We start from the raw sequence: 21,606 nt of genomic DNA on the forward strand, positions 1-21,606 counted from the left end.
GGAACCACGTCCGACCAACCTGTCAGGTGAGGATAAAAAAAGAGAATGCAGCGGGGGGTCTCCCCTTCAAATTTATAGCTAATCCAATCCTGTCAGGTTGTGGGGGCGGAGTCACAACCCAGTGTGTGCTGCCATGAAGGCGTCAGGAAATAAAAATAAAAAAAGGGCACCACAATAAATTATAGTGCACTCACCCCCCCATTTAAATGTCCTGTATTTAACCCAGCTTCTCCAACATCTGGAGGGCTACAAGTCCTTCTTATTTTCCTCCAGCCACGTGCTGTGTCAGGAATTATTGAAGAATAAAGTCTTGCCAAGCGTTATCACCCTTAAGCGTGCAGGATATAATAGAGCGTATTTAATCTTATATTTCATCAAACAACCTTTAATAGGGATAAATTCAGCTCTGCGTTTTTGAAGTTCTGGGGAGAAATCGTGGTAAAGGGAGACCTTAGCTTTCTTGAGCTTGATGTCTCCCATCTCCCTGGCCTTCTGGAGTATGGTCATCTTGTCCTTATAATTAAGGATTTTCATAATCAGCGGTCTAGCATATTCACCTGTCCATTGTGCTTTTAACGGGACTCGGTGAGCTCTCTCAATTGCAAACAAAGCTGAAAAGGAAGTAACCCCAAATATGTCCCTGAGCCACCCCTCAAGAAAAGCTATTGGGCTAAGGCCCTCGCTAAGCTCAGGAAGGCCTATCACTCTAACATTGTTTCTACGACTCCTATTCTCGATTTCATAAATTTTTTTCAGTTTGCTTAGTCACTATTTCTTTAAGCCCTTTAATCTCTCACTTGGCTAGTCCCAGATTGTCTTCAACCGTGCTAACTCGTTCTTCTAGATCAGAGGCATTTTGCGCAATTTTGACAAGAGAGTAGTTCTTCCTTAATATTTTTTAGCTGGCTATCAAAACAGAGATTGAAGCCTTACAATCATAAATTGCATTGGGTACCTCTCTTAATGTAGGCTCTCCCTCCGTCAGTTCAATATCAGGTGTCTGAGACATTGCGGTAATTACACCTAGATTTATGGGTATAGTCTCTGATTTGGGCCCCCCTGAACTCTTAGTACTCACGGTTTTAGCAGCTGACGGGGTGGATGGATTTGAAGACACGCGGCCTTGGCTCTTTCTATCCACAGTAGAGTTCTTTTGTTCTTTGGGGTGCAGATTTGGTTGCTAAGAGCTCCCTCTGGTCGGTGACAGGGAGGCTGGATGAGCATATCGCTCCAATTTAGCGGCTACTAAGGCCGCCATCTAATTGCTCTTGTCTTTAGCGGATCGAGTGACTTGAATCCCCTGTTTCATTAACAGAAGCTGTAATAACGTATTCTGTGAAAAGATTTCTTCAAAAGATGGACACTGCTAAGAAATGGCCATTTTTCAATTGATAGATTTGGCTCACAATGATTTCAGCGGGGCTGGAGTTAGGTATCTGAACTTCTTTGAAGTTTGCAGAAGCTTGCTTGAAGCCAGAGCGGCTCTTTAGTTACTGCATCATCCTAGGACAGAAAGTGTGTCACTGGCAGAATCACCAGGTGAAAACAGCTTTAAAAAAAGAAAACTAATGCAGGCACCACATATAAAGACTGGTAAGATGCAATATGTTATGTGTTTGTTTTTCGGTTTAGATACACTTTTCTGCTTGGGCCTCAGCTTCTAGACATCCCATGATGAAATGTTTTATCCGGTCACCTAGTAAAAAGTAAAATGATTTGTACAGTATATGTTTTGTTAAGAATTTGTATCCAATATATTGTTTATATCTAATGTTCTCTTTATTATTAAACACTACAATACAGGGCACTTTCGCCCCCTTCCTTCCCAGCCCAATTTTCAGCTTTCATCGCTCTAGCGCTTTCAGTGACAATTGCGCGGTCATGCTACACTGTACCCAAATGACATTTTTATCATTTTGTTCGCACAAATAGAGCTTTATTTTGGTGGTATTTATTCACGACTCCATTTTTTATTTTTTGCGATATAAGCGCAAAAAAGCGGAAATTTGGAAAAAAAAACAATATTTTCTTTTCTATTTTAAAAGAAATCCAATAATCAAATTTTGCCATAAATTTAAGGCAAAATGTATTCTGCTACATGTTTTTGGTAAAAAAAATTCCGTTAAGTGTATAATAATTGGTTTGTGTGATCACGGACATATGTACGCAAATGATCACGTACATATGTGTGCACATAATCATTGGGACAAGTGATTTTCGTGGGACATATGTGGGGGACATGTTTTTATTTTTGGGGACATGTATGTTTTGGGGACATGTGTGTTTTGGGGACTGTGTTTACACTGTGTGGTGTGTTGTGTGTTTACACTAGACTGAAGATCAGTGAGTAAAAAGCTGTAAAAAAACAGCTCATACTCACTGATCATCAGCCGGCTGCAGCAATCTGCTCTCCTCTCCTCAGCGATGACTTCTGTGTGAGGAGAGGAGGAGCCGATTGCCTAGCAACCGGCTGTTTGTTTACATCACATGACGGCCGTGATTGGACACGGTCGTCATGTGATCAGGAGGGCCAATCACAGAGCCCTCCTGCCGATCTGAGATGCGCCGTGTCTCGGTGACACGGGCGCATCGGGATCGCGCCGCTGCGTGGGCACGCGCGCGCGCGATCCCGCTCCTCCTGATGGACGTTCCTGAACGTCCTATCAGGAGTAGACGGCTCCCACCCGGCCGTATATGTGCATTGGCCGGGTGGGAAGTGGTTAAAGGAAAATACAAATTATAAGATAATAAGCATCTCATCTTCCTTTTTATTATTTCTTATTGGTTTAATTGCAGGTCAGATAAGTATTTATTTAAAAGTTATTTACATGTCTTGCATTATTTGAAGTAGACTTTGCTTTATTTTTTAATAGGTTTTTGTATAACAATTTTAATCTCAGTTGGTGCTATCTTCTTCTACAAATATAATCTTATGTTTTAAAATTTAGCTTTTTTTTTTAGCTTTTACAAATTGTTCTCTTATTACTGTATACCTGCTACTACGACTTAAGGTAAGGTTCTGTGCAGTATATCACTTGGATGTAACTTTTATGTTATCCGAAAAACCAAATATACAGTATCCAGCTGTAACAATACATCATTAAATGGTGCATAGCTACAATTTGCTCAACCTACAGCAAAAGTTTCAAAGAAGAAAAAAAAATCTGTAACAAATATGTAATAATAGCACCTGCTTAAATGTTTGGGTTGTGTGTCCACAAAATAGACATAAACTGATAGTCTGTAAAAATGAAAGAACAAAGAAAATATGTGGGACTTTTAAGGTGCTATCATATTACAAGGACACTAAAGGTAATAAAAAAATCATCATTTTATTTGAAACCTCATTAAAATATATAAAATGTATTAACCAATGGACACAAATACATGTATTTAATTTAAAAAGTTATCTCCTATGTGGCTCCTGGTTGGCATGACTGGCATAATCCTGATATTTTTCGCCTAATTAGGCTTTCTCGGGGGATGTAATTGTCTGTTGTGCGTCATGCCATTCCCCTAATGCTCAGTATATTGCTTCAAAAAATAATAATAATAATAATTATTATTATTATTATTATAATTATTTTTTGAAGCAATATACTGAGCATTAGGGGAATGACATTATGCACAACGAACAATTACAACCCCTGAGGAAGCCTAATCAAGCAAAACATGTCTGGATTTTTGCCAGCCATGCCAACCAAGAGCCACATAGGAGATAACTTTTTAAATTAAATACATGTATTTGTTTCCATTGGTTAATACATTATATATTTTAATGATGATTAAAAAAAAAATGATTTTTTATTTTTTTTATTTGGTGTCCTTGTGATAAGATAGCACCTTAAAAGTCCCACATATTCTCTTTGTTCTTTCATTTTAACATATGAGATGTAGTGCAAAAAGATTTTGGCGATTTACCCACATTTACATTTCCTATAAATTTACTGGTGATTTATTTTCAGATTGCAATTTTCTCTCATATAGATCTTTCTTATTTTGTCCCTAATTCAACATAACGGTCAACTGTGGGTCAAGCAAATATTATTAGAAGAGTGTGACCATGGTAGCTGAAAACCAAAGTACAGTAACAGAATGTATTCTTCTTGGACTTAAAGATAATCCCAATTTACAACTTTGGCTGTTCCAGGTTATTCTCACTTGTCTACATGACCATGCTGGCCAGGAACATTCTCCTTATATTGGTCTTCAGACAACCATTTACACAACCCTATGTATTTATTTCTTACAAATTTGTCCTTCTTGGACATCTCTTATACATCAATCATTGTGCCCAAGATGCTACTAAATATTGTTTTGTTCACAATAAATATTTTATATATTGGTTGTGTTCTTCAAGTTTACTTCTTTCTTTTTATGGCTGAAACAGAATGCATACCATTGGGTTTCATGGCCTATGACCAACATGTGGCTATCTGTAATCCCCTGCGTTACAATGATATTATGAATATAGTCTCCTGTACCAGGATGATTGGCTTGCCTTGGGTGGCTGGTGGTAGCATAGCCTCCTTTTGATACATACTTTATATGCCATTTACGATTTTTTTGGACATATAACCATTAAACACTTATTTTGTGAAGCCCCAGCCTTACTTCAGCTATCCTGTGGGAATATCTCAGTGTACAACACTGTAACTTTGGTTGGTGCATCCATATTGCTTCTAATTCCCTTGGGCCTTATCCTCTTTGCATACATACACATTTTCTTAATCATTTTGAAACTCCCTTCTGGGCAATACAAAGCCTTCTCCACATGCATATCCAATCTGATTGTGGTGGACATCTTCTTTGGAACAGCAATATTTATGTACAGTACATGAGCCCGAGATATCGAGATAGTGACAGACAAGGTGGTGTCGGTGTTCTATACAATTGTTACACCAATGTTAAACCCTTTAATCTACAGCCTAAGAAATAAAGATGTTCAAAAGGCACTTGGACAGTTGGGAAGGTATATGGTTGTGCTAAGGTGACATGCCCTAGTGGACCCAAAACCGGAACTATCTGGAAATTTGAAGAGGCCAAGATTGAAGAATTACAATATGCCAAATAAAATAGAAATGGGGTTGAGTTTGTTTTCTACATAACTTTAAAGAATGTGCAATACAAAGACCATCAGCTTTCAGAATGTAAGGCCGACACACATGGAAATCTATCTATCTATATTCATCACTGACAACTAGGGATGGGCTTTATGTTCGAGTCGAACATGAGTTCGACTCAAACACTGGCTGTTCGCCAGTTCGCAGAACAGCAAAAAAATTGGGGTGTTCGTGGCAAATTTGAAAGCCACAGAACACCTTTAAAAGTCTACGGGACAAATCAAAAGTGCTAATTTTAACGGCTTATATGCATGGTATTGTATCAATGCAAAAAAAGTTTTAAAAACGTCCGTTTTTTTTGGGAGCAGTGATTTTAATAATGCTTAAATTGATACAATAAAAGTGTAATATTCCTTTAAACTTTGTATCGGTGGGGGGGGGTTGTCTATAGTATGCCTGTAAAAGGGCACTAGAATAGTCTGACAGCAAAATTACATTTATAAATGAAAACAAGTAATTTAAAACTACTTGAGGCTATAATGAATTGTCGGTCCAACAATACACATAAAAGTTCATTGATAAAAAGGAATGTAATTTCCCCGCAGGGGAACCCCGAACCAAAATAAAATAAACATGTGTGGGGGTCCCCCTAAATTCCATACCAGGCCCTTCAGGTCTGGTATGGATATTAAAGGGAACCCTGTGCCACAATGTAAAAAAAAATTGCCTGGGGGTCCACCTCAAAATTCATACCAGACCCTTCAGGCCTGGTATGGATTTTAAGGGGAACCCTACGCCACAATTTAAAAAAAGGCGTGGGGTTCCCAAAAATCCATACCAGACCTTCATCTTAGCATGCAACCTGGCAGGCTGCAGGAAAAGAGGGGGGGGGGGGGTGAGAGAGCACCCCCCCCTCCTGAACCGTACCAGGCCACATGCCCTCAACACAGGGAGGGTGCTTTGGGGTAGCCCCAAAGCACCTTGTCCCCATGTTGATGGGGAGAAAGGCCCCATCCCTACAACCCTTGCCCGGTGGTTGTGGTTGTCTGCGGGCGGGGTCTTATCAGAATCTGGAAGCCCCCTTTAACAAGGGGACCCCCAGATCCCAACCCTCGTGTGAATTGGTAACGGGGTACCCCTACCATTTCACAAAAAAAGTGTCAAAAAGGTTAAAAAAACAGTCCTTTATTAATTTCTTCTTCTTTACGCTTCTTCTTTGATCTTCTTTCTTCTGGTCTTCCTTCAGTGTTCTTCTTCTTCCTCCATCTTCTTCTTCCGCTTTTCTTTTCCCGCATCTTCCTCCAACTTCTTCTGTGCTCTGTCCTCCGCACAATCCGCCTCAGTGGGAGTCTTCTGCCAGGTGACGCTTCTGGTTCTTCTGACACTTCTTATATAACAGAGGGCAGGGCCACCCGGTGACCACGCTCCCCTCTGATGCAAGGGGCCATCCCTATGGCTTTCCCCATGATGTTAGAGGGGGCGGGGTCACCCCGTTTATGTAAATTGGTGACCCTGTCCCCTTTGACAATACGGGAAAAGCCATAGGGAAGTCTCTGTGCATCAGAGGGGGGCGGGGTTACTGGATGGCCCCCCTCCGTTATATAAGAAGCGCCTGCGGTGCACTCCTGACCCGGTCCTGAGCTCCGCGGCCGCGGGACCAGTGGACCCGATTGCCGCTGGTGCCCCGCGATTGGGTCGCAGAGTGTCAGAAACCATGAAACAGACTGAGACAGAAGTACAATCAAATCACACTTGTTTATTAATAAAAATAAAGGGAAATAGAAAAAAGCATAGTCAAGCATAGCCAGAGTCCTGTAGCCAGATCGAGTAGTCAGCCAGTCCAAAGATCATTAACCAGATCGGGTAATCAGCCAGGCCGGAAGTCAGGGACCCAAGGAGAGCAACCGCAAGCAGGATAAGAAGCCAGGTGGGATGTCTGCAAGCCAGTCTTGAAAAAAACAGCAGGAGATGGTTCCCTGTGATGTGACCAACGCAAAGGCAAATGAAAAAGTGAGCAGGAAGGCTTCAAAATAGGCAGGTCAGACGAGCATCATCGGGAACAGCTGGCAACTGTGGAAAGAGAAGTGAGCTGGCAATTAGCCGATCGCTGAGCGGCCAGCCCAGAGGAGGAAGGGCTAAGCCAGCCCTGACACAGAGCTGAAGAATGAGGAGAGGTCTGTGTAAACAAACCTCTCCCCGTGCTTCCTACTGTGGCTGTCACCGATTGTTTGTTCCCTGATATTGAGAAAGACGATCAGTGACGTCACATGCCAGGCCACACCCCCATCAATAAAAAAACACATAACATCATACATAATCCCTACACTGCCCCCTAGTGGATAACTCCTTCACTGCCAGTGTCATTTACACAGGAATCAGTGCATTTAAATAGTACTAATTGCTGTATAAATGACAATGGTCCCAAAAATGTGTTTAAAAATGTCCGATGTGTCCGCCATAATGTTGCAGTCACAATAAAAATCGCAGATCGCCCCCATTACTAGTAAAAAAAATATATTAATAAAAATGCTATAAAATTATCCCCTATTTTGTAAACGCTATAACTTTTGCGCAAACCAATCAATGATCGCTAATTGCGATTTATTTTTACCAAAAATATGTAGAAGAATACGTATCGTTCTAAACTGAGGAAAAAAAATGTTTTTATATATTTTTGGGGGATATTTATTATAGCAAAAAGTAGAAAATATTACATTTTTTTTCAAAATTGTCGCTCTATTTTTGTTTATAGCGCAAAAAATAAAAACCGCAGAGGTGATCAAATACCACCAAAAGAAAGCTCTATTTGTGCGAGCAACATTGCATGACCGTGCAATTGTCAGTTAAAGCGACGCAATGGCGAATCGCAAAAAGGGCTTGGTCCTTTGGCTGCAAATTGGTCCGGGGCTGAAGTGGTTAAATACAAATCTGCTGGGTCCAGCCATCACTGTGCCTCACACAGGGAGAGAAGCATAGTGACAAATGAAGTTGTCAGGTTACCACAGTGTGCAAAAAAATATTCACTCATGAAAAAAAGCTTTACATTTAAAACTGCTTTATGTTATATTATCAAAAATGCATTTTCAACACATTTTAAATTTTTCAGCTTATAACAATAATAATAATAAAGGTTTATTTAAGCAGAATTCCAAATAAAAACTTTATATGTCCTTAAAAACATTGTATAAAATATTTACGTAGGCAAATTAGTCATGGAGTTGTGAAATGAACCAACACATCCTAACACTGCTACGTTTGGTCTGTGCATTTGGACATTCTGTTTCAATAGTTTTAATTAAAGTTTAAGAGTTGCATACAAAGGTTGCAACAAGAATCATTAGGCAATGCAGCACATTGCAACAACAAAGTCGATACCCAGAGGATAATAGGATTTTTAAAACAGCTTACCTGTAAAATCCTTTTCTTTGATGTACATCAGGGGACACAGTGCCATAGTAATAACTATATGGGTTATATCGGACCATCAGGTGCTGGACACTGGCACTCCCCTTAAGGCGTGTACTTCCCCCATATAACCCCTCCCATTACTGGGAGTCCTCAGTTTTATAGCCAAGCAATATAAGTGTATAAGAAGAAGGGATGGACCTCCTTTGTCCTCTGATGTACATCAAAGAAAAGGATTTTGCAGGTAAGCCGTTTTAAAAATCCTATTTTATTTTCTTACATCAGGGGACACAGAGCCATAGTAATAACTATATGGGATGGCCCATAGCAATGTCAACTGAAGGAGGGAAGACAGAACAAAAAACAGGAGGCCAGAGGACTGTGCTGTGCCCAAAGGCAATATCCTCATGACCTTGAATATCATTTTGATAAAATCGGATAAACTTATGAACCCGAAGACCAAGATGTGAGCTGTAGAGGCCTGATGATGCACCACCCAAGAGGCACTAATCACCCTGGATGAGTGTGCTCTTAATATGCGAAGGAAGAATTTTCTTCTTTAAGCTGAAGCTTGAACAATCACTTGACAAATCCATTTGAAAAATATGGATCTTGACGCTGCCTGTCCACATCTTGGACCCTCTGGCAGTACAAATAAAATCTGTGTTTTGCAAACCTGAGCGGTCGCCTTTAAATAGACTCTGATCACTCTTACTACATCAAGAGAATGTAGTGTTTTCTTTCTTGTCAAAGAACCAAGGAAGTTTCTTGTAAGATTCAGCAAAGCCGATAAGACCAATTTTAAATCCCAAGGATTTAGAGGTGCCTTAATAGGGGGAATAAACCATGTTACCCCCTGAATAATCTATGCACCAAGAGGCCATAGGAAAAGACACAGACAAGACCTGGATCTGGCTCTTGATAGAAGTCAAGGCCAGCTTCATTTCAGACCCATATGCAGGAATCCTGCCTATTGAGATACTTCCTGGGGTGCCAACCCCCGAATCCATACCGAGAAACCTATGCCTTCCAGACTCTAAAGTAAGTGATTCTGGAAGCCGGCCTCCTGGCATTAGACAAAGTAGACACTACCAAAGGAGATCACCCACGATTTTTTTTATAGAGTGGGATTCAACGGTCAAACCTGTTAAACCTTTTGTCCGTAAGGTAGGATGAAATACCGGACCTTGTGCAAGAAGGTCTGGCTATAACGGCAGAGTCCAAAGGACTCCTACTGCCATCCTTATGATCTCTGTAAATTAAGATGTTCTGGAACCCGCTGGGGCCGCCAGAATCACCTCCTCTTGTTCCTGCTTAATCCTGTGGAGAAGGCACGGAAGTAGCAGAACTGGAGGAAATGCATAGATCAGTGAAAAACTGATCCCATGAGAAGACTAATGCATCTCTTCTGCCTGCTAGTGGACTCCTTTGTTCGACATAAAGTTGTTGACCTTGTTAATGAATCTGGATAGGTCCATGTCCGGAATACCCCATCTGACATATTGCTAGGAAGATGTCGGGGTGAAGAGATCATTCTCCCAGAAATAATTGTTGGCATCTCAAGTAGTACGCCTGAAAAATTTGAATTGCCGATAGGCAAGGAGTGTTGTGTTCTGCCAAAGCTAGAACAATATTCACCTCTTTTTTTTTGGGCTGCATGATTTCTCGTGCCTCCCCTGGTGATTGATCTAAGCCACCGCCATGGCCTAGTTAGACTGAATCCTGTCAAGATAGTCCCATAGTCTGACGAAGATTTTAGGGCTAGATGTACTGCCTGAAACGTCCAAAAAAGTTGATAGGCAAGGTCCTCTAACTTGGACCATCTCCCCTGGACAGAATCCTCTTCCAGGGCTGCTCCCCAGCCTAGAAGGATGGCCTCTGTTAACACCTTCCAGGATAAACATTTTCCCTTTTGCTGGATAACAACCACCAATTTAGGCTCTGACCTATGTCGGGAGCCAAGCGTATTGGAAACAAACAAGGCCTGAATCTGCTTTATTCCAGGCCACCATTTCCCCTAAAAATCTTGTGCACAGCCGAATGTAGGAATTTTTCTTTGTTCTGATAAGTTGAATTAATCATACAATGGAACTCATTCTCGTCTGGGGTAAGAATACCTTCTTCTGTATGATATATAACAAGCCCCCAAGTACCGTAATCTCCTTAATGGTTTAAAGGAGAATCTTCCTAGGTTGAGAATCCAATCTAGAGATTTTAGATATTTACGGCTGAGATAAGACTCTGGTTTTAGACCTGAGACTGAATGATGTATTAAAAGTAGATCTTCTAACAGGCTAGGACTGCTATGCATGAGCCCTTAACCTGGCTAAAGGAGGAGCCAGAATCTTTCAGAACACTCATGGTACTTTGGCCAAGCTGAATGGCAGTGCCACAACTAAAAAAAATTATTTTATATTTCAAACCGCAGAAATTTCTGGTAAGCGGGAAACTTTGGCACATGGAGATATGCAACTCACTTCCTTGCAGGATGGACACAGCCGATTGAATTATGAAAGGATTGGATGTACAAGTGCCGATTAAAATCTGAGTGATCTAGAATGGGTCTTACCTCTCTGTTTGGTTCTGGAACTTTAAAAGGTTTGAGCTAAAACCCCCTGTTCCACTAAAGGAATCTCTGATATCACCGACTGGGATAGTAGCTGATCCAGAGGCCAGAAAGAGAGATTCCATTTTTCTCTGGATCCTTAGGAACATTCTCAGAGGAGACGGAAACTTTTGCATAAAGACTGCCGCATCAGCAGCCCAAGGACCCCACAGACAGCACCCAAACAGGGATCTGAACCCCAGACCCCCAGATCAAAGCCGACTGAGCCATCTGGGCTCTTGGAAATCTAGTCATAACCTAGAGAAATAATTGCAGAAATCCCTCTGCTCTTGACATTGTTCCTGCCAGACTTTGAGAATTGCAGGACCTTTCCCCTCACCCAAACGAGTGGGGGTGCTCCTTCATGAGAAGGCTTTAGCATTCTGCCTTATGGGCTTTCTGCCCCCAAGATCCTGGTGCTGCCCTTGGGGACTTTCCCCTGAACATGACAATTGAGACTGTAGAGAGTGCCTAAAGGGAGATGCCCCAGGCATTAAAGGAGAAATGTTTGAACCTCCTTTTACTGCTAAAGAGAGCTTTACCCTTTTGGATGTACATATCCACTCTAAATAACCATACCCCAGGAAGGGACATAAACTGGCTAAGAGCATCCTGCAGCATGGCGGGTGGGGGGGGTAAATCCTCCACTTTCCCGAGCGGCCGCGCTCTGCCCAAAAAAATTATTTTTTATTTAGAAAAGAACAAGGCAGCTGGTCTGGCATACAAAAAAGAAAAAAACGTCAATCTCGGGGCCCAGGAAGAGATCAGACCCCCCTTTTTCATACCAGAGCGTCTGAGCTGGCTTGAAGGAAAGGAGAGTAAAAGCTTCTGCTGTTTCCAGCGTCAGAATGGTGAGTTCTCAATACAGCCCCCAGTGGTGACACACAGACATGACATGACAACACAATACATAGGAGAAATTCCTGAGAAAATCTCCCCTACTTTATCCTTGCAGCAGGGTTTTATCAGAGATAAAAAACGCAATCTTCGCCCTTCACGGTAGGCTCCGAGACCTTAAAGGAAATCTTCAGGAACCGGGGAACTCTCAGGTAATCCCACAATCCTGGACCTGCGACAGGACCTTGCTGTCAGGGCTGGCGTAGCCCTTCCTTCTCTGGGCTGGCTGCTCAGCTGTCAGCTAATTGCCAACTCTCATCTCTCTCCACAGTTACCAGCTGTTCCTGATCATGCTCATCTGACCTGCCTATTTAAAGCCAGCTCACTTCACCTCTGCCTTCACCTTGGTCACATCACAAGAAACCATCTCCACTGGTTCTGTTTAAAGACTGGCTTGCTGACATCCCTTCTGGCTCCTTATCCTGCTTGCTGTTGCTCTACTTGGATCCCTGACTTCTGGCCTGGCTGATTACCTGATCTGGTAATTGAACTCTGGCCTGGCTGACTACTCTATCTGGTTACTGGGCTCTGGCTATGCTTTGACTATGCTTTTTCTATTGACCTTTTTTATTTTTATTTACTAAAAATAGTGTGATTTAATTGTATTTCTGCCTCGGTCTCATTCATGGTTTCTGACACTTGCCAGTAAACTTTTATTGGCCTCACTACCAAAAAGTACTGAATCCCAGGGCCCAGCTCTTAGAGAGAAGCATTTGCAAGTAAAACCTTGTTTCTTTAGATTACGAGGCCCGGGTACCATTAATTTAGCCCATTACAAAGACATCAGAATGAATCCGGTCATCAGCTGGCTCTCGTCAAGGATTACTGCCTGTGGAGCTCAGCATAACACATCCTTACTCGTGCCCAACACCTTAGACACTGGTGAAAAAACTGAGGACTCCCAGTAATGGGAGGGGTTATATGGGGGAAGTACACGCCTTGTGGCGTGCCAGTGTCCAGCACCTGATGGTCCGCTATAACCCATATAGTTATTACTATGGCTCTGTGTCCCCTGATGTAAGAAAAGAAAACTACATTTGATGGGTCATCAATCAAGATACACCAATAACCTTCATGCAAGCCTAAGAGTAAATGTATCATATGCACATTTACACTGAACCTTATAATCCACAAGGGCTGAAATATCAGAGTGAGAAGCAGAAAGAAAAATCTTGAGAAGAAAATAAGAAACAAGCAAAACTAAACCATACAAAACAAGGCAAGCAAATCTTCTTGCCAGAGAGAAAAACAGTAGTTTTTTGGTAATAGCTAAAAACTGACTTTATTCAAATTTGTGAAGTACCACTCACTTGTAACCAAGGAGACCAATCATTATGAAAGTCTGATATCTTAAGCAAATAAAAAGGGTCTCTCATAAAAGCATTGAATATTAACTCTATGGATGACCCCAGGGCTATATTGTGTTTCCATTTATTTGTGATGGTTAGTAGGGATGAACGTAAGTTCGACTTGAACATCAGGTGTTCGCCTGTTCGCCGAATAGCAAACAATTTGGGGTGTTCCCGGCAAATTCAAAAGCCGTGGAACACCCTTTAAAAGTCTATGAGAGAAATCAAAAGTGCTAATTTTAAAGGCTTATATGCATGGTATGCAATGTTTGGAGACCTGGGTCCTGCCCCAGGGGACATGTATGAATGCAAAAACAAGTTTTAAAACTGTCAGTTTTTTTCGGGAGCAGTGATTTTAATAATTCTTAAAGTGAAAATAATAAAAGTGAAATATTCCTTTAAATTTCACACCTGGGGAGGTATCTATGCTATGCCTGTAAAGTGGCACATGTTTCCCGTGTTTAGAACAGTCTGACAGCAAAATTACATTTCTAAAGGAAAAAAAGTAATTTAAAAGTACACGTGGCTATAATGAATTGTCGGTCCCGGTAATACAGATGAAAAAAGTAATTAAAAAAAAAACAGCATGGGATCCCCCCCAGTCCATTACCAGGCCCTTTGGGTCTGGTATGAATATTAAGGGGAACCCCGATTTTTATATTTTTTTAAATTGTGTGGGGTCCCCCCAAATTCCATACCAGGCCCTTTACATCTGGTATTAAGGGGAACCCCATATTAAGGGGAACCCCATGGCAAAATTGAAAAAAAAATGGTGTGGGTCCCCCTCAAAATCCATACCAGACCCTTCAGGTCTGGTATGGATTTTAAGGGGAACCCCACACCAAAATGTGAATAAAATGGTGTGGGGCCCCCCCAAAAATCCATACAAGACCCTTATCCGAGCATGCAACCTAGCATGCAACAGGAAAAGAGGGTGGACTAGAGAGCACCCTCCCTCCTGAACCATACCAGGCCACATGCCAGATGCCCTCAACGTGGGGAGGGTGCTTTGGGGTAGCCCCCCAAAGCACCTTGTCCCCATGTTAATGGGGACAAGGACCTCATGCCCAAAACCCTTGCCCTTGCTTATTGGAATCTGGAAGCCCCCTTTAACAAGATCCCCCAGATCCCAGCCTTCCCCCTTTGTGACATGGTAAAAAGGACAAGACATGGCTCAAGGCTTGGAACAAGTCCTTTATTAAAAAATGAAAAAATAAAAATGTCTCATGAACTCCATTCATCTTCTTCTCTTGCTCTGACGGATCGCCTCCACCGTATGACACGTCTTTGAGGGTGACAGTTTTTATAACTGAGGGTGGGGCCACACAGTGACATCCCCGGGTGACCTCGCCGCCCTCTGACGCACGGGGACTTCCCTATGACTTACCTGGGGCGTCAGAGGGGGCGGAGCCATCTGCTGATGTAACCACCCTCAGTTAAAAAAGAACTGTCACCTGAAAAAGACACATCATATGGCGGGAGCCTCCTATGGAGGTGGGGTTTTTTCGGTCCGTGGGAGCGAGAGAAGAAGATGAATGGACTTTGTGGGACATTTTCATTTTTGAATTTTTTTAATGAAGGACTTGTCCTAAGCCATGTCTTGGCATTTTTACCATTTTGACATTTTTTTTGTGAAGTGGTAGGGGTACATTTGTACCCCGTTACCATTCACACAGGGGGGAGGCCGGGATCTGGGAGTCCCCTTGTTAAAGGGGGCTTCCAGATTCCGATAAGCCCCTGGCCCGCAGACCTCAATAACCACTGGGCAAGGGTTGTGGGGATGAGGCCCTTGTTCCCATTAACATTAGCAAGGTTGCATGCTCTGATCAGGGTCTGGATTTTTGGGGGGACCCCCATGCCATTTTTTTTTTAATTTTGGCATGGGTTCCCCTTAAAATGCATATCAGACCCTTCTCTCTGGTATGGATTTTGAGGTGACCCCCCACACCATTTTTATTTTATTTTGGCGCGGGGTTCCCCTTAATATCCATACCAGACCTGAAGGGCCTGGTATGGAATTTGGGGGGATCTCCATGCAATTTTTTCTTTTTTAATTTTGGTTTGGGGTTCCCCTTAATATTCATACTAGACCGAAAGGCCTAGTAATGGACTGTGGGGGAATCCCATGCAGTTTTTTTTTTTAATTACTCTTATGTATATTGCAGAGACTGACAATGCAGCAAAATTAGGTTTCGCTTAGGGTGTCAAAAATCTTTGCACCAGCCCTGCTATCATTAGCATGTCACAAAGCCTCCTGAACTTGTGCCCAATTGGAACGAAGACCACGGAGATGCTCCTCTAATGCAGGAATAATCTGTGGAACAAATGAGTCAGGCAACATGGAAGGTTGGAAACCATAATTTGCCATTAACGTTGACAATCGGGAAGCAGAATTCAAGGCACTGTTGTGAGCAAACTCTACCCACAGTAATAGGTCTGACCAGTTGTTATGATGGTCAGAAATATAGCAACGTAGGAATTATTCCAAGGACTGATTGACTCGTTCTGCAGCCCCATTAGGCTGCAGGTTATACGCAGAGGAGAAAACAAGCTGAATTTACAACTGTGCACAAAAGGCTCGCCATAACTGGGACACAAACTGACTACCCCTGTCTGAGACAATCACCTTGGGCAGCCCATTTAAGCAAAAGATCTCCTGAGCAAAAATGGAAGCCAGTTCCTAAGAAGTGGGCAACTTCTTAAGTGGAATATAATGACACATCTTTGAGAACCGGTCAGACACCATAAGGATAACTGCGTTTCCCTGGGAATTGGGTAACTCCACAATGAAATCCATAGACAGGTGGTTCCAGGGCCTCTCTCCATTGGTATGGGTTGTAGGAGGCCCACTGGAAGGTGTTGTGGAGTCTTACTCTGAGTACACATGGAACAGGCAGCTACAAAGGCAGTAACATTAGCACGTAAACTAGGCCACCAGAATTGTTGGGAAATGGCTCAAACTAGTTGATTCCTCCCAGGGTGGCCAGCAGCCTTGGGAGAATGGTAAGTCTGGAGCATAACAGTACGGAGACTCTCTGGGACAAAGCAGTGATCACAAGGTTTCTCAAAAGCAGCATGGACCTGAACAGCAAGAATTTTGTCACCCAAAGGAGAAGTGAGACTGGAGCAAACTGTAGCCAGAATATGATCAGGAAGAATCACAGGAACCAGAACCGACTCCAACTTGGAAGTGGAAGAAAATTGTCCTGACAAGGTATCAGCCCTTACATTCTTAGTACCGGGTAAGAATGAGACAATGTAATTGAAACTTGACAAGTTGCCAACCCCCGTTCTGCTAATGCCAATGCGCACGCATGGAGTCTTAGGCAGAGACGAGTGAAATCCAGAGTGGGCATGCGCATCCATACAAACGCATGTGCATTAGCGTGCACTCGCGCACGCACACACACTCCCAGGAATCCCGATGCACGGCGCCCTATATAAACAGAGAATCTGCCTAGTGTCAGTGCTGGATCATCTTCAGCTTGTTCCTGTGTTCCAGATTACTGTTCCTGCCTGCTGACCTTGCTCCTGAAAACCCAGCTTCCTTTGACTACTTTCTTGGATCTTCCCTGCCTGTTCATTTGCCTCTGCTTACAATACAGATCTTGGCCTGGATTTATGACTATGGCTCTGCCTTCTGATTGTGTACCTCGCTGCCAGCCAGTTGGCAACCTCTGCCTGTCCCTGACTACGGTTCTGCCTGCTGATTGTGTACTTTTCTGCCAGCCCGTTGCCAACCTTTGCCTGTTCCTGACCCTGCAGTTGATCCTGAGTCTGTACTTAACTACTTGGCTCCCCCTGAACAAGTCTGGTGATCAGTCTTCACATCTTCTCCAGAGAAGTTCCTGTGTCTCTAAGCTTCAGCCTTCTGCCTGCAGGCGCCTGCACCCTTCCGTGGCCCTAGCACTCCCTGTCTCCACCACCAGGGGTGCTTGGACCGGAACCATGCAAGAGACCACCCTCATCATTTTGGGCCCTGCTGTAAGGTACTTGACAGTGAGATTCTCATGGTCAGTAAGAAGAAATGACACAGTGGTAACTTCGAGGAGATGTCTCCATTCTTTCAGGGCTAAAATGATCGCCAACAGCTCTCTGCCACCAATCTCGTAATTGCACTCCGCAGGTGACAATTTCTTGGAACATTAGCCACAAGGATGCATAGCGCTCTCAGAGGTAGGACATTGAGACAGAAGGATGCCAACATCAGTCTCAGAAGCATCAACCGCAAGGATAAAAGGTAAGGTAGGATCAGGATGTGCCAACAAAGGAGCAGAAACAAAGGCAGCCTTGAGACTCTCAAAGGCCTTAATGGGCTCCAGAGACCAACTCTGTGGGTTACCGTCCTCTCTGGTCATATCAGTCAGGGGCTTGACCAGAGACGAGAAGTTACCAATAAACTTCCGATAATATTTGGCAAATTCCAGGAAACTCTGCAGAGGATGTAAACCCACACGTCGGGGCCACTGTAGGACTGCCGAAAGTTTCTCTGGGTCCATCAAAAAACCAGCAGTGGAAATTACATAACCCAGGAATTTAATCTGTTCATGATGGAACTTGCACTTCTTCAGTTAATAATAGAGATTGTTTTCTCTTTGTTTCTGAAGCACACAACAGACATCTGTGTAGTGGCTCTCCAGGGACTTGGAAAATATGAGGATATAAACCACCACACATAACTGCAACAAATCTCAGAGGACATCGTTAATACATTTCTGGAAAACTGCCAGGGTGTTACAAAGGCCAAAAGGCATTACGAGGTACTCATAATGCCTATTCTGGTATTAAATGCAGTTTTCCACTTGTCGCCTCCTTAATCCTCACGAGATTGTATGCCCCTCTCAAGTCAAGCTTCGTGAAATCTGTTGCGCCTTTGAGGTGCTCAGATAACTCTGTAATCAATGGAATCGGATAGGCATTCTTAATCGTGAAATGATTGAGACCCCTATAATCAATACAAGGTCTCAGTTCACCACTCCTCTTCTTCACAAAGAAGAAACCAGCACCAGCAGGAGATGAGGATTTGCAGATGAAACCTCGAGAAAGTGCGTCTGCAACATACTCCTCCATGGCCTTATCCAGAGGCGGCTCTCTAATTAGGCAAAGTAGGCGGTGGCCTAAGGCCTCGCCCTTCTAGGGGCCTCGCTCCCGCATACTTTGCCTAAAGAGCCGCCTCTGGCTATCATCATACATCCGTCCCAGGTGCCTGCTCGGTCAGAGTACAGTCAGCCCGCCTCCTCTCTTCTCTGTAACACCCCGCCCCACTCCTGTCCAGAAAACTTCACTGGAAGTGGAACTGCAGTGCAGGTGTCCTTCCACTCAGAACACCAGCAGACACAGAGACCATCAACTGGCCTGCCCCGCCCTGCCTGCCCTCAAATCCTGTCCGTCCTTTCTTGTGCAAGGGCAGGGCACAGCTAGCATCTCAGCACAGGATCGCCGAGTCTACCCTCCTTCCAGGGCGGGGCTTCCATGATAGAGGCGGAGCCAATTCAGCCTGTCTGTGTGCACTGTGCAGCCGACGGACTGAACTATGAGGGGACAGAGCCTTGCTGTATGTGAGGTAAATGTGACTAGGGGGTGCATGTCACTGGGGGGGTGGTACATGTGACTGGAGGGGGGGTGGTACAGTGGTGTGGTGTCAGCTCTGGTGTCAGTGTGCTCTGTGTCAGCTCTGGTGTCAGTGTGCTCTGTGTCAGCTCTGGTGTCAGTGTGCTCTGTGTCAGCTCTGGTGTCAGTGTGCTCTGTGTCAGCTCTGGTGTCAGTGTGCTCTACCTCAGCCCTGGTGTCAATGTGCTCTACCTCAGCCCTGGTGTCAGTGTGCTCTGTGTCAGCTCTGGTGTCAGTATGCTCTGTGTCAGCTCTGGTGTCAGTGTGCTCTGTGTCAGCCCTGGTGTCCGTGTGCTCTGTGTCAGCCCTGGTGTCAGTGAGCTCTGTGTCAGCTCTGGTGTCAGTGTGCTCTACCTCAGCCCTGGTGTCAGTGTGCTCTACCTCAGCCCTGGTGTCAATGTGCTCTACCTCAGCCCTGGTGTCAGTGAGCTCTGTGTCAGCGTGCTCTGTGTCAGCCCTGGTGTCAGTGTGCTCTACCTCAGCCCTGGTGTCAGTGTGCTCTGTGTCAGCTCTGGTGTCAGTGTGCTCTACCTCAGCCCTGGTGTCAGTGTGCTCTGTGTCAGCTCTGGTGTCAGTGTGCTCTACCTCAGCCCTGGTGTCAGTGTGCTCTGTGTCAGCTCTGGTGTCAGTGTGCTCTGTGTCAGCCCTGGTGTCAGTGTGCTCTGTGTCAGCCCTGGTGTCGGTGTGCTCTGTGTCAGCCCTGGTGTCGGTGTGCTCTGTGTCAGCTCTGGTGTCAGTGTGCTCTGTGTCAGCTGTGGTGTCAGTGTGCTCTGTGTCGGCCCTGGTGTCAGTGTGCTCTGTGTCGGCCCTGGTGTCAGTGTGCTCTGTGTCGGCCCTGGTGTCAGTGTGCTCTGTGTCGGCCCTGGTGTCAGTGTGCTCTGTGTCGGCCCTGGTGTCAGTGTGCTCTGTGTCGGCCCTGGTGTCAGTGTGCTCTGTGTCGGCCCTGGTGTCAATGTGCTCTGTGTCAGCTCTGGTGTCAGTGTGCTCTGTGTCAGCGTGCTCTGTGTCAGCTGTGGTGTCAGTGTGCTCTGTGTCAGCTCTGGTGTCAGTGTGCTCTACCTCAGCCCTGGTGTCAGTGTGCTCTGTGTCAGCCTTGGTGTCAGTGTGCTCTGTGTCAGCTCTGGTGTCAGTGTGCTCTACCTCAGCCCTGGTGTCAGTGTGCTCTGTGTCAGCTGTGGTGTCAGTGTGCTCTGTGTCAGCTCTGGTGTCAGTGTGCTCTGTGTCGGCCCTGGTGTCAATGTGCTCTGTGTCAGCTCTGGTGTCAGTGTGCTCTGTGTCAGCGTGCTCTGTGTCAGCTGTGGTGTCAGTGTGCTCTGTGTCAGCTCTGGTGTCAGTGTGCTCTACCTCAGCCCTGGTGTCAGTGTGCTCTGTGTCAGCTGTGGTGTCAGTGTGCTCTGTGTCAGCTGTGGTGTCAGTGTGCTCTGTGTCAGCTCTGGTGTCAGTGTGCTCTGTGTCGGCCCTGGTGTCAGTGTGCTCTGTGTCAGCTCTGGTGTCAGTGTGCTCTGTGTCAGCGTGCTCTGTGTCAGCTGTGGTGTCAGTGTGCTCTGTGTCAGCTCTGGTGTCAGTGTGCTCTACCTCAGCCCTGGTGTCAGTGTGCTCTGTGTCAGCCTTGGTGTCAGTGTGCTCTGTGTCAGCTCTGGTGTCAGTGTGCTCTACCTCAGCCCTGGTGTCAGTGTGCTCTGTGTCAGCTGTGGTGTCAGTGTGCTCTGTGTCAGCTGTGGTGTCAGTGTGCTCTGTGTCAGCTCTGGTGTCAGTGTGCTCTGTGTCGGCCCTGGTGTCAATGTGCTCTGTGTCAGCTCTGGTGTCAGTGTGCTCTGTGTCAGCGTGCTCTGTGTCAGCTGTGGTGTCAGTGTGCTCTGTGTCAGCTCTGGTGTCAGTGTGCTCTACCTCAGCCCTGGTGTCAGTGTGCTCTGTGTCAGCTGTGGTGTCAGTGTGCTCTGTGTCAGCTGTGGTGTCAGTGTGCTCTGTGTCAGCCTTGGTGTCAGTGTGCTCTGTGTCAGCCTTGGTGTCAGTGTGCTCTGTGTCAGCTCTGGTGTCAGTGTGCTCTGTGTCAGCTGTGGTGTCAGTGTGCTCTGTGTCAGCTGTGGTGTCAGTGTGCTCTGTGTCAGCCTTGGTGTCAGTGTGCTCTGTGTCAGCCTTGGTGTCAGTGTGCTCTGTGTCAGCTCTGGTGTCAGTGTGCTCTACCTCAGCCCTGGTGTCAGTGTGCTCTGTGTCAGCTGTGGTGTCAGTGTGCTCTGTGTCAGCTGTGGTGTCAGTGTGCTCTGTGTCGGCCCTGGTGTCAGTGTGCTCTGTGTCGGCCCTGGTGTCAATGTGCTCTGTGTCAGCTCTGGTGTCAGTGTGCTCTGTGTCAGTGTGCTCTGTGTCAGCTCTGGTGTCAGTGAGCTCTGTGTCAGCCCTGGTGTCAGTGAGCTCTGTGTCAGCCTTGGTGTCAGTGTGCTCTGTGTCAGCCTTGGTGTCAGTGTGCTCTGTGTCAGCCTTGGTGTCAGTGTGCTCTGTGTCAGCTCTGGTGTCAGTGTGCTCTGTGTCAGCTGTGGTGTCAGTGTGCTCTGTGTCAGCTGTGGTGTCAGTGTGCTCTGTGTCGGCCCTGGTGTCAGTGTGCTCTGTGTCGGCCCTGGTGTCAATGTGCTCTGTGTCAGCTCTGGTGTCAGTGTGCTCTGTGTCAGCTCTGGTGTCAGTG

The 21,606-nt window shown here is 45.1% G+C and overlaps 1 protein-coding gene and 1 pseudogene across 1 annotated transcript in view; both read left to right on the plus strand.

The window, feature by feature from the left end:
• Positions 1-4,126, plus strand: part of LOC143989157 (PIN2/TERF1-interacting telomerase inhibitor 1-like) — a 52,035-nt gene extending 47,909 nt beyond the window's left edge. The window contains exon 4 of the mRNA XM_077489188.1: positions 3,988-4,126. Within this exon, the coding sequence (XP_077345314.1) occupies positions 3,988-4,019 (32 nt within the window). The 3' untranslated portion in view covers positions 4,020-4,126. The remainder of the gene's footprint in view (positions 1-3,987) is intronic.
• Positions 4,064-5,038, plus strand: LOC143989151 (olfactory receptor 5AP2-like; annotated as a pseudogene).
• Positions 5,039-21,606: the final 16,568 nt, after the last annotated feature.

Source organism: Lithobates pipiens, unplaced genomic scaffold (assembly GCF_037356315.1).
Source record: "Lithobates pipiens isolate NorthernLeopardFrog02 unplaced genomic scaffold, aLitPip1_a1.2 Scaffold_18, whole genome shotgun sequence".
NCBI lineage: Eukaryota > Metazoa > Chordata > Amphibia > Anura > Ranidae > Lithobates > Lithobates pipiens.